Here is a 13,947-nt window from a genome sequence, read left to right as displayed (position 1 = left end):
TCCTCAGTGGTTTGAAAGCATAAGACATTGGGTTTTTAGAAATCTCCTTTAAACACCTTTCAGCTTCAACTTCTGCCATAATGTCACCAAAACAACAAACACTTTTCTTGACCGTTGTCTTCTTGGTCAAAGTGGACCCAAGTGCAATATGGTGGCAAGCCAGAGCTAAAGTATATGTGATCATTTAACATGTAATTGTTTTATATCTAAAATGAAATATTAAAGTAAATAATGATTTCCAAGATATTTGTTTGTTTTAAACCTGTGCTAAAGAAGGTTTTATCCTCAGACTCAGTTTTACATGAAGATTAAGAGAGAAGTTAAAGATCTAGGTTTTACTTTCTATGAGTAGAAAAAAGAAACTCCCAGAACACATCAGTAATGCAGAACAGCTCTTATTCATGCTAAAAGTCAAACATGCAAACTCTCCAGATAACTCCTCCAGATCACTCGTCTCCTCAACGTCCTCTCCTTCAGAACACTCCTGTAGATCACTCTTCTTCCAGGCTCGCTACTCCAGGATTACTTTTTCCTTTACTCCTCCAGGCACAATCTTCAAGGCTTCTCCTCATGTCTCCAGGCTCCCTCACTGCCTTAGGAATGAATATGTTTTATTAATTGTATTATTTATGAACAATCCAGCTGAAAATGGCACTTTCAATGGCACCACATGTGGCTTTATGTATGTTAATAAGAGGAAAATGTTTACATACCTTGAATTTAAACCCCATCATCATCATTCTCTTCGATCCCCTAAATCTAGTTCAGCTCTGCAGTGGCAATAGGGCAAGCACAGAAGCCCAGGCATTCCTGTCCCCAGCAAGTTCCACCAGGTCTTCAACAGGATCCATGCAGACGCCATATCCCCAAGCTCCTCCAGAACATATGAGGACTATTTGTGGGAAACTACCAGGTCTGTCCAGGGGGGTCCACTACGTGATCCAACTCACCACCACATGATGATCAGTTGACAGCTCAGCACCTCTCTTTACCCGAGTGTCCAAAACATGGCCACAAAGTCGATTATTGACCCTCGGCCCAAGGTACACTATGAGTGTAACAAGTACACTTATGAGCAACCTTGCATTTGAACATGGTGTTTGCTATGGACAAATCGTGAATAGCACAGAAGTCCAATAACATCCCACCACTCGTGTTCAGATCAGGCAGGCTGTTGCTCACGAGCACTCCTCTCTAAAACAGACCTAGTAGGTGGTGGGTCCACATATTAGTCTCATATTATTTGTTTGGACTGAGCGTGAATGGGGTCACCTCAGTTTGAATAATCTGAAGGGGAGCCAAAGCTTTGGTCTCCTGAATTCCTGCATCACTCTGGGCTGTGGGAGAACAGGTTCTGCCTCCACCACCAGCCCATGGAGCGGGACGTTCTCTTCAGAATCAAACTAAGCCAGTATGTAATCATTACTGGGAGGCGTGCTGGATGCCTACAAGGGATGAACCCTCTTCGTCTTCTTCAGGATCTGTTGAAGAGACAAAATGACAAAGATTGACCCACTGAAACATTTCTGAATGATATATGAAGCGATTTTCTGTATGAAATATGAGGCCATCGTAATCACTTAACACTCACATACCTTAAACTTGGGGAATCCCAGCTTCTTGGTTCTCTTCCCTGTGGGCTGTGAGAGAACAGCTCCAGAGCTGGAACAAGCAGGAGCTACTGTAGAGGGAGCAGGATGATGAGCACCCTGCTGGAAGGAGGAGGAGTTGTGCACCACAGAGCTGACTTTGAAGAGGTTCTTCATCCTCCCTCGAACTGACCGAGAGGCTCTGATTATCGGCGCTACAACATAAGTATTGACTGCACTCTTAACTGCAGCACAAAAAGGACTACAGCCGGAGCAGCCATACTCACACTCCTCCTCCTCAACCTCTATGCTTCGGCAAGTTAGACTTGCACCAGCTCTACTGCTGTTGTGTTCCTTGAGTGGACTGATGCCTTGAGGAGAGCTGCTTCCCTCATCCTCAAAGGAGGAGCAAAGGCTGTTGGATGTGGGGCCGCTCCAGGACCATTCCAGGACCTCCTCCCCATCGGCGTCAGCAGGGCGCTGCTGCTGGAGCCCCTCACAGCTTTTCTCACAGAGTTTCTGTGGAGTTCCAAACTCACTGTCCTGAGGAAAGGTTTCAGCCTCAGTCACAGATGAGCCTGCAGTCTTGTTCGTTTCACTGTTGATATAAATACAAGACAAATGTAGCAATTAAACAAACTGCTAAACAATTAAAAAGTCCTTTATATATAAACCTGGAACTCGATAGTTGAGTTCCAGCACAGTGGTTTACTTACCTTTCCTGCAGCCAAGGATGCTCAGCCACCTCTGTCGCCGAAGGCCGAAAGAAAGGAACAGACTGCAGCATGTAGGAAATGAAGTCCTGGCAGGACCTCTCCACTGGTATCCCAGCTGGAAATGTCAGTGGTTTCCGCTGGAGGTGTGGGAGCTGTCTCAAATTGGTGTCGTTGAAAGGCCTGGACCCAGTGACCATGTTGTAAAGGATTACACCCAGGCTCCACACGTCACTCTTTTTCGGGTCGTAGGGCTTCCGCAGAAGCACCTCAGGAGCAGCGTAGTGAGGGGTGCAACAATATGTCTCACTTAGGTCTGGGCCTTTTGAGACGCATCCAAAGCTGAAGTCAGTGAGCTTGATTTGATCCTCTGCAGTCAGCAGGACATTACTGCATTTAAGATCTCGGTGGACAATGTCCTGCTGGTGCAAATAGACCACTGCACTGACAAGCTGAGTGAACCACTTTTTGGCCTGGGTGATGGGGATGTGGTGGAGCTTCTTGATTTTCCGATGGAGATCTGTTGTGGCCGCCTCCATCACAACAAACACGTGTTTGTTAGGAATCTCAAAAATTTCATGCACCTTAACGATGTGCGGGTGCGTCACTCCTTTCAAAATGGCAATTTCCCGGGGCAGGAATTTAGAAACAAAACCAGGTGCCATCTGCTTGCAGTCCATGATTTTAATGGCCACCTGGTTGGGGTACCTTGTAGATGTGACCAGCTTTACCTTGGCGAAACTCCCTTTACTGATGGTGCCTACCACATCAAAGCCCAAGCTTTTCAGGGCCTGGTCAGTTTCCTTTTCATTCCTGCAGATAAAAAAAGGTGAAAGTTTTGAATAATCAGAATGTTCATTCAAGATATCAGAAACACAACATCCATCTAGCAAAAATATGTGCAAGATATCTGCCATTTATTTGGAGATATGTTAAAAGCATTTTCTAATAAATGCAATTCTGGACATCCCTAACGTAGTTCTGCTGAGTCAGGCTTTGCTTTGAAGATATCTAGAATTTAAGCTGCATTAGTGATATCTTCAATAACAGAGAAATGTAGGATTTCTAATTGGAATTATGGCTAACAAGAACTAAGGTAGGCATATCTAAAATATACAGCTAGTCATAATGTAATGGTAGCAATCAAATTTTAATGAAATGTGATTAAACAGTTATTTTATCTAGTTAAAATATAATTCAATATATCTTCATTTATCAAAATGTTCAGTCAGAAATGAATTACAGTGATCGGTATTCTTCATTCACACAAAAGCAATGTATGGAGCAGAAAAGCCTCCGATTGGCTCCTTTCTCCCCTACACTTCTTACTAAGCCCTACTTTGAACCCACTCTTCATTTTATATGTGCTTCAACTTACATCCATTAAAATGTTGTATATATATATATATTTATACGTGTGTGTGTGTGCGTGTGTGTGTGTGTGTGTGTGCATATATACACCTGGAACTTGATCCAGCACAATGGTTTACTTACCTTTCCTGCAGCCAAGGATGCTCAGCCACCTCTGTCGCCGAAGGCCGAAAGAAAGGAACAGACTGCAGCATGTAGGAGATAAAGTCCTGGCAGGACCTCTCCACTGGTATCCCAGCTGGAAATGTCAGTGGTTTCCGCTGGAGGCGTGGGAGCTGTCTCAAATTGGAGTCTTTGAAAGGCCTGGACCCAGTGACCATGTTGTAAAGAATTACACCCAGGCTCCACACGTCGCTCTTTTTCGGGTCGTAGGGCTTACCCAGAAGCACCTCGGGAGCAGCGTAGTGAGGGGTGCAACAATATGTCTCACTTAGGTCTGGGCCTTTTGAGACGCGTGCAAGGCTAAAGTCAGTGAGCTTGATTTTATGCTCTGCAGTCAGCAGGACATTACTGCATTTAAGATCTCGGTGGACAATGTCCTGCTGGTGCAAACAGACCACTGCACTGACAAGCTGAGCGAACCACTTCTTAGCCTGGATGATGGGGATGTGGTGGAGCTCCTGGATCTTCTGATGGAGATCCATTTTGGCAGCCTCCATCACAATGAACACGTCTCTGTGAGGACTCTCAACAATGTCATGCACCTTAATGATGTGCGGGTGCGTCACTGCTTTCAGAATTTCAATTTTGCGGGGCAGGAATTTAGAAATAAAAGCAGGTGACATCTGCTTGCAGTCCATGGTTTTAACGGCCACCTGTTTGGGGTACCTCTCGGATGTGGCCAGATGAATTTGACCAAAAGTCCCATTACTGATGTTGTCCACCACCTCAAAGCCCAAGCTTTTCAGGGTTTCACTGGTGTCCATTTTCTTTTCCTGCAGATGGAAAACAGTGAAAGTTAGAAGATAAGACGATGATGAGAAGCTCAAAGATCTTAATCCTAAAAGCACTTCTGATATTAGTTGTAAGACTTAATTAATCTTGGTTGATTAAAACAGATAAAACTATCCTGAGACCCCTCAATTCTTATCTTGTGGCAAGTTCAATCAGCCAATCAGAAGGGCTGTTTAGTAAAAACACAGCTGCAAGCTGCAATTACGGGTTCAAGCACAAGTAACCCTTTGGGGCCTAATTGGGTTTGGGCCTAATGACACTTCGTCCAGGTCTCTAAAAAGACACAGTTAAGTTCTGGACTGAGAATAGTCCACCAACCAGAAATATCCAGCCAGCAGCATTTATATGGACCAAGTTGGGAGGAGTGTCTAATAGAGTGGACAGTGAGTGGACACAGTTTGGTTCTAGCTTCTAGACCAGGGTGGGGAAAGAGGGCTGGTTGGCTGATTTCCCTGCTCTGTGTTGTTGTGTATATCAATAATTCAATAATTCTCACCTTCTATGTTTTATGTTCTATGCAAAAGGAGAAGTAGCTGTAGAACATTCTGTCTGGTTCTAGATAAGATGGCTCTAGATCCACAAAATCACGTTGACGTCACTGAGAACGAAGGGGTCTCATGTGCTGCTGCTTCTAATCTGAGCCGATTTGGGAGAGCAGGCCTTTATATAGGTTCTGTGATGTCATCGGTATGACATCACAATGGAGAGGTGGCCAGGGGTCACAGAGGTCATTTCCTTCACTCACTGTATATTTCCACATTTATTTATTTGATTATTTTTGTGTCTGTATTTCCATCTTTCTAACATTTATTTTTATATTTGCACTTTTATTTTTTATTTTTTGCACTTTTTATTTTTTTAAATTGCATATTTTTATTTTTGTATTTCAATATTTATTTATTTCCACATTTCTAAATCTACTTATTTACATGTTTTTATTTCTGCATTTCCATATTTATTTATTCAAATATATTTATTTTTGTATTGTCACATTTCTACATGTATTTATTTATTTACTTTTTTCTATATATGTATATATTTTAATTTTCTTATTTGCATATTTTTCTATTCGTATTTAAACATTTATTTATTTCTACATTTTTTATTTAGGTGTTTTTATTTCTGCATTTCCACCTTTTTTATTTTAATATATTTATTTCAGTATTTCTGCATTTCTACAATTATTTACTTACAGTTTTATTTCTATATTTCAGCATTTATTTAGTTTTTTATTTCTAGAAAAAAAAAGAAAATGAATCTATATGTTTTATTGGTCAGTACAATAGAGATGGATAAAAAACTCTATAATATGTAGAGTTTAGCTGAAGGACTGTAAACACTACATAATTTGGTCAAAGATTTACACTTTTATTATTTTAGTTGACTGTTATTTCTTTCCACTCCACCTTCATTAGAAAACAACATTTTTCCTCAAGTTGAAAAAAAGTTTAGACAATCACTGAAAGGTAATTCATATCAATATTATTTACATATGGATTCTCTTTTTCTCCTTCTTCTCAGAGATCAGGCAGTCTGACATTACATCACAGTAATTACAGTAGATTTGTTATGTTATTGTTTTATTATTATTATTATTATTAATAATAATAATAAATACAGAATTATTATTAGTTATTAATAATAATAATAATAATAATAATAATAATAATTAGGTATGTAATGTTTTTGATTGATTGCTCATGCTCAGTGTTATTGGATATAACAAGTGATGTGCTCACTCTTGTGTTCACAATTATACAGACACACAGCATTTCTCTTGGACACATTTCGCTGTACAGTGACAAATACGGGCATCTTTTTTTTACCTTTAGAACTTTTACTGTTTCTTTTTAAAAGGCGTTTGATTGTAATCATTCAGAAAAATCTGCAAAATAAAATAAACAGTTTCTGAATGCTTTCTATTGTATGGTTTGATGTCCCTGTCCTGCTGGAAGACCAATGACCTCTGACAGAGACCCAGCTTTCTGACACTGGGCCCTACATTGCACTCCAAAAATCTTTGGTAGTCTTCAGATTTCAGAAATCGGCATTGCCGGAATGATCACTCCCAATCTCCCGATGACGGGGCAAACTCCTATACAGCTGTGCTACAAGGTGAGGCCCTGTTTAACTGCACAGCTGCAACACAGGCTGAACCTGTTCATCTGAACACAAAGCACCATCACTGCAGGGCAAAAACATGCAGACAAAATGCATCCACACATGATCTTTAGCATTGGCAGATTATTCACAATCTACTAGTGTTTGTGTATAATATAGTATATTAATTACAACTAGTATATAAATAAAAATACACACTGAAATCCCAAAGGTCATGACACTGCAGTAGGTAAATTGATCATTGGGAAGGGTTCCACATAGTGTATCATTGAGCTCCGTAAAATGCCCTTCACTGGTCATTATTCATATTCCAGCTCATATGCTCAGGCTGCTTCTCTCACACATGGAGATAACTTATCTCAGTTTCTTCTTTATGTTCAGACGTCACCAAACGAGTCCCTGTAGCCCGTCTGCATTTTCCTTTTTCTTGTGTAGCACCTGTAGCACGCTTAGTACTGTTTTTAACAAGCCGCCGTCAACTTGGCCTCATGGTTTGCTCTCAGAGAAATCTCTGATGCCTCCTTAAGGGACGTTTCATCAGTAAGACGTTTATTAGATGAGACTTTGGAAGGGTGAAGGATAGAGGCAACATAAACTAGCATTCAGTAGGAAACTGTAGCCAGGAACCATTGTTTTATTCTATAGTGAAAATAACAGGGTGGTAAATAGGCTTGGAAAACTGCATTTGCATATAAATAAAGTCACATATTTACTATTTATTCAGCAAAAAACAACTAATACAACTGAAGATAATCAATCAAAGCATTCTTTGGCACCACATCACAACTTGTAGGACTATCTGAGATGGATTTTCAATGACCCAGCTAGTTCGCTGAGGCTAACCTAGCCATGGGTGTTTACTAATTGAAAATCTGCAGTGTGAGCTTGCTGGGAATGTCCGTTCTTACTCCCCAACATCTAGAATTCAGAATTTTCAGTCATCTCTATGAACTGTTAGCGTGTAGCTTTACTGGACTGTTCACAGCTTGTAACAGCAGAGGGCGCTTCACATTTCTGCTGTTGTCCATTCATTACAACAAAAGGAGAAAAATATGAATATTTCAAATATATCAGGTGTTGGAGTCACAGAGTCCTACTGTATCACTTATATAAATATTGTCTTTCAAAACAATAATCAAATAATGGTCTTCAGTAGAATTATAGTTTTCCTGCCCCGATGGTCCAATTATACTCAACCTCTGCTGGCAAGGAGAAGTGAGGGGAGGCTCCCATCAACTCCCCAGAACTCCAGCCCAAATGTCTCAAGCCAGAGCTAAAGTAAATGTGATAAATGAACATGTAATTGTTTTATATCTAAAATGAAATATTAAAATTAAAAATGATTTCCAAGACATTTATGATTACGTTAAACCTGTGCTAAAGAAGGGTTCATCCTCAGACTCAGAGTGTAGGTGTGAAGAAGGACTGCCTCCATTTGTATATTTAGTTTTGTAATGTTTGTTTGATTTCTTGGGCATGTTGAAAAGTAGTGCAGCACATTTTCTTTGCTGTTGACTGCACTGATAGTGGAATCTGTCTCCTGTCTCTTTACGGAGGGTAAGAATGTTCTGGATCTCTTTGTTCACTAGGGGGAGATTCAGAGCAGTTTTCAGTTTGGTTGGAAAATGGAGCACACGGTTTTTTGACCGTAGCATAGCTTCAAACTTTACCCCTTTTTTAGTGGATTTCCTGTTGAATCATGTTAAATGACCGGTTTGTAAGACGAAACCTTGCTTCAGTAAACATTTTTAAACCTACATGTGGACTCTGTGGGTACTAGGAGGAATGCTACGTGTCAGCCATACTCAACCAGCTAAAGCCAACTGCCTACATTAGTGAAAAAAACACTTCAGATGAAACATTTGTGCAGAAATGAAGGTCAAGTCTGACAACTAGAACATTTTGAAGACTTTCTCATTCAGCACCCACGTGCTAAAAGCTCATCTCCTTCTGATGTTTATGGATTTAGAGGCTCTGTGTTTGTGCTAGCCAAACAAGCTAACTGGCCTGCTTCCCTGTAGTACTGGCTAGCTAGCAGCAAGTGTTGTGCAGTTCAGGAGAGTAAATCACCAATCTGCAAAGTGCTACAAAAACAGAACTATATAGGAACTGCTGAGAGCGGATTTAGCATTTTTTTGTGCTGGCTGTGCTAACAGCAGCTTTATGGAAGAAGGTCCAGAGAAAGAGAGTGTCAGTAAGCGGCAGGTGACCCTTACAATACCTGGTAACAGTACCTGCTGTTGATGGGCTCGTGGGTTTTTGCATGGACACTTCCAAGATGTCTCACTCTCAGCAGAGCAGCTGAGAAGTGGAGGTCAGGGTTATGCAGCGAGGACCCCCCGGTGTTCCAAGTGGTCCAGGTTAACCCTCTGACAGCAGACTGACTCGCATGGAGTCGGCATTTCAGTGCAGCATCACACTTGCACAGGCTAGTTTTGCCCACCCTCTCCACACCTCAGGGAGCCACTGGCTGCCCCTTGATGCATAACTGAGTTTGTAGCGTTACTCTTTCTCTTCTCCTCAGTGGTTTGAAAGCATAAGACATTGGGTTTTTAGAAATCTCCTTTAAACACCTTTCAGCTTCAACTTCTGCCATAATGTCACCAAAACAACAAACACTTTTCTTGACCGTTGTCTTCTTGGTCAAAGTGGACCCAAGTGCAATATGGTGGCAAGCCAGAGCTAAAGTATATGTGATCATTTAACATGTAATTGTTTTATATCTAAAATGAAATATTAAAATAAATAATGTTTCCCAAGATATTTGTTTGTTTTAAACCTGTGCTAAAGAAGGTTTTATCCTCAGACTCAGTTTTACATGAAGATTAAGAGAGAAGTTAAAGATCTAGGTTTTACTTTCTATAAGTAGAAAAAAGAAACTCCCAGAACACATCAGTAATGCAGAACAGCTCTTATTCATGCTAAAAGTCAAACATGCAAACTCTCCAGATAACTCCTCCAGATCATTCGTCTCCTAACTGCTCAACGTCCTCTCCTTCAGAACACTCCTGTAGATCACTCTTCTTCCAGGCTCGCTACTCCAGGATCACTTGTTCCTTTACTCCTCCAGGCACAATCTTCAAGGCTTCTCCTCATGTCTCCAGGCTCCCTCACTGCTTTAGGAATAAATATGTTTTATTAATTGTATTGTTTATGAACAATCCAGCTGAAGATGGCACTATGTGGCTTTATGTATGTTAATAAGAGGAAAATGTTTACATACCTTAAATTTAACTCCCATCATCATCATCATCATTCTCTTCGATCCCCTAAATCCAGTTCAGTGCTGCAGTGGCAATAGGGCAAGCACAGAAGCCCAGGCATTCCTGTCCCCAGCAAGTTCCACCAGGTCTTCAACAGGATCCATACAGACGCCATATCCCCAAGCTCCTCCAGAACATGTGAGGACTATTTGTGGGAAACTACCAGGTCTGTCCAGGGGGGTCCACTACGTGATCCAACTCACCACCACATGATGATCAGTTGACAGCTCAGCACCTCTCTTTACCCGAGTGTCCAAAACATGGCCACAAAGTCGATTATTGACCCTCGGCCCAAGGTACACTATGAGTGTAACAAGTACACTTATGAGCAACCTTGCATTTGAACATGGTGTTTGCTATGGACAAATCGTGACTAGCACAGAAGTCCAATAACATCCCACCACTCGTGTTCAGATCAGGCAGGCTGTTGCTCACGAGCACTCCTCTCTAAAACAGACCTAGTAGGTGGTGGGTCCACATATTAGTCTCATATTATTAGTTTGGACTGAGCGTGAATGGGGTCACCTCAGTTTGAATAATCTGAAGGGGAGCCAAAGCTTTGGTCTCCTGAATTCCTGCATCACTCTGGGCTGTGGGAGAACAGGTTCTGCCTCCACCACCAGCCCATGGAGCGGGACGTTCTCTTCAGAATCAAACTAAGCCAGTATGTAATCATTACTGGGAGGCGTGCTGGATGCCTACAAGGGGTGAACCCTCTTCGTCTTCTTCAGGATCTGTTGAAGAGACAAAATGACAAAGATTGACCCACTGAAACATTTCTGAATGATATATAAAGCGATTTTCTGTATGAAATATGAGGCCATCGTAATCACTTAACACTCACATACCTTAAACTTGGGGAATCCCAGCTTCTTGGTTCTCTTCCCTGTGGGCTGTGAGAGAACAGCTCCAGAGCTGGAACAAGCAGGAGCTACTGTAGAGGGAGCAGGATGATGAGCACCCTGCTGGAAGGAGGAGGAGTTGTGCACCACAGAGCTGACTTTGAAGAGGTTCTTCATCCTCCCTCGAACTGACCGAGAGGCTCTGATTATCGGCGCTACAACATAAGTATTGACTGCACTCTTAACTGCAGCACAAAAAGGACTACAGCCGGAGCAGCCATACTCACACTCCTCCTCCTCAACCTCTATGCTTCGGCAAGTTAGACTTGCACCAGCTCTACTGCTGTTGTGTTCCTTGAGCGGACTGATGCCTTGAGGAGAGCTGCTTCCCTCATCCTCAAAGGAGGAGCAAAGGCTGTTTGATGTGGGGCCGCTCCAGGACCAAGTTCCAAACTCACTGTCCTGAGGAAAGGTTTCAGCCTCAGTCACAGATGAGCCTGCAGTCTTGTTCGTTTCACTGTTGATATAAATACAAGACAAATGTAGCAATTAAACAAACTGCTAAACAATTAAAAAGTCCTTTATATATAAACCTGGAACTCGATAGTTGAGTTCCAGCACAGTGGTTTACTTACCTTTCCTGCAGCCAAGGATGCTCAGCCACCTCTGTCGCCGAAGGCCGAAAGAAAGGAACAGACTGCAGCATGTAGGAAATTAAGTCCTGGCAGGACCTCTCCACTGGTATCCCAGCTGGAAATGTCAGTGGTTTCCGCTGGAGGTGTGGAAGCTGTCTCAAATTGGTGTCGTTAAAAGGCCTGGACCCAGTGACCATGTTGTAAAGGATTACACCCAGGCTCCACACGTCACTCTTTTTCGGGTCGTAGGGCTTCCGCAGAAGCACCTCAGGAGCAGCGTAGTGAGGGGTGCAACAATATGTCTCACTTAGGTCTGGGCCTTTTGAGACGCATCCAAAGCTGAAGTCAGTGAGCTTGATTTGATCCTCTGCAGTCAGCAGGACATTACTGCATTTAAGATCTCGGTGGACAATGTCCTGCTGGTGTAAATACACCACTGCACTGACAAGCTGAGCGAACCACTTTTTGGCCTGGGTGATGGGGATGTGGTGGAGCTTCTTGATTTTCCGATGGAGATCTGTTGTGGCCGCCTCCATCACAACAAACACATGTTTGTTAGGAATCTCAAAAATTTCATGCACCTTAACGATGTGCGGGTGCGTCACTCCTTTCAAAATGGCAATTTCCCGGGGCAGGAATTTAGAAACAAAACCAGGTGCCATCTGCTTGCAGTCCATGATTTTAATGGCCACCTGGTTGGGGTACCTTGTAGATGTGACCAGCTTTACCTTGGCGAAACTCCCTTTACTGATGGTGCCTACCACATCAAAGCCCAAGCTTTTCAGGGCCTGGTCAGTTTCCTTTTCATTCCTGCAGATAAAAAAAGGTGAAAGTTTTGAATAATCAGAATGTTCATTCAAGATATCAGAAACACAGCATCCATCTAGCAAAAATATGTGCAAGATATCTGCCATTTATTTGGAGATATGTTAAAAGCATTTTCTAATAAATGCAATTCTGGACATCCCTAACGTAGTTCTGCTGAGTCATGCTTTGCTTTGAAGATATCTAGAATTTAAGCTGCATTAGTGATATCTTCAATAAATAAGGTAGGCATATTTCAAATATACAGCTAGTCATAATGTAATGGTAGCAAACAGATTTGAATGAAATGTGATTAAACAGTTGTTTTACCTAGTTAAAATATAATTCAATATATCTTCATTTATCAAAATGTTCAGTCAGAAATGAATTACAGTGATCGGTATTCTTCATTCACACAAAAGCAATGTATGGAGCAGAAAAGCCTCCGATTGGCTCCTTTCTCCCCTACACTTCTCACTAAGCCCTACTTTGAACCCACTCTTCATTTTATATGTGCTTCAACTTTAAAATCATTAAAATGTTGTATATATATATATATATATATATATATATGTGTGTGTGTGTGTGTGTGTGTGTGCATATATAAACCTGGAACTTGATCCAGCACAATGGTTTACTTACCTTTCCTGCAGCCAAGGATGCTCAGCCACCTCTGTCACTGAAGGCCGAAAGAAAGGAACAGACTGCAGCATGTAGGAGATAAAGTCCTGGCAGGACCTCTCCACTGGTATCCCAGCTGGAAATGTCAGTGGTTTCCGCTGGAGGCGTGGGAGCTGTCTCAAATTGGAGTCTTTGAAAGGCCTGGACCCAGTGACCATGTTGTAAAGAATTACACCCAGGCTCCACACGTCGCTCTTTTTCGGGTCGTAGGGCTTACCCAGAAGCACCTCGGGAGCAGCGTAGTGAGGGGTGCAACAATATGTCTCACTTAGGTCTGGGCCTTTTGAGACGCGTGCAAGGCTAAAGTCAGTGAGCTTGATTTTATGCTCTGCAGTCAGCAGGACATTACTGCATTTAAGATCTCGGTGGACAATGTCCTGCTGGTGCAAATAGACCACTGCACTGACAAGCTGAGCGAACCACTTCTTAGCCTGGGTGATGGGGATGTGGTGGAGCTCCTGGATCTTCTGATGGAGATCCATTTTGGCAGCCTCCATCACAATGAACACGTCTCTGTGAGGACTCTCAATAATGTCATGCACCTTAATGATGTGCGGGTGCGTCACTGCTTTCAGAATTTCAATTTTGCGGGGCAGGAATTTAGAAATAAAAGCAGGTGACATCTGCTTGCAGTCCATGGTTTTAACGGCCACCTGTTTGGGGTACCTCTCGGATGTGGCCAGATGAATTTGACCAAAAGTCCCATTACTGATGTTGTCCACCACCTCAAAGCCCAAGCTTTTCAGGGTTTCGTTGGTGTCCATTTTCTTTTCCTGCAGATGGAAAACAGTGAAAGTTAGAAGATAAGACGATGATGAGAAGCTCAAAGATCTTAATCCTAAAAGCACTTCTGATATTAGTTGTAAGACTTCATTAATCTTGGTTGATTAAAACAGATAAAACTATCCTGAGACCCCTCAATTCTTATCTTGTGGGAAGTTCAATCAGCCAATCAGAAGGGCTGTTTAGTAAAA

The 13,947-nt window shown here is 42.1% G+C and overlaps 1 protein-coding gene across 1 annotated transcript; it reads right to left on the bottom strand.

The window, feature by feature from the left end:
- Positions 1-11,173: 11,173 nt before the first annotated feature.
- LOC140573577 (uncharacterized) lies at positions 11,174-13,737 on the bottom strand. Its single transcript, XM_072693016.1, has 3 exons — positions 12,935-13,737; positions 11,489-12,298; positions 11,174-11,315 (listed from the first exon to the last, which is right to left on the bottom strand). The coding sequence occupies exons 1-3, from the start codon at positions 13,735-13,737 to the stop codon at positions 11,174-11,176; spliced, it is 1,755 nt and encodes a 584-aa protein (XP_072549117.1).
- Between the last annotated feature and the right edge of the window lie 210 nt (positions 13,738-13,947).

Source organism: Salminus brasiliensis, chromosome 12 (assembly GCF_030463535.1).
Source record: "Salminus brasiliensis chromosome 12, fSalBra1.hap2, whole genome shotgun sequence".
Lineage (NCBI taxonomy): Eukaryota > Metazoa > Chordata > Actinopteri > Characiformes > Bryconidae > Salminus > Salminus brasiliensis.
Note: the sequence above shows the minus strand (reverse complement) of the source record. Positions and strands in the feature narration are given on the sequence as shown.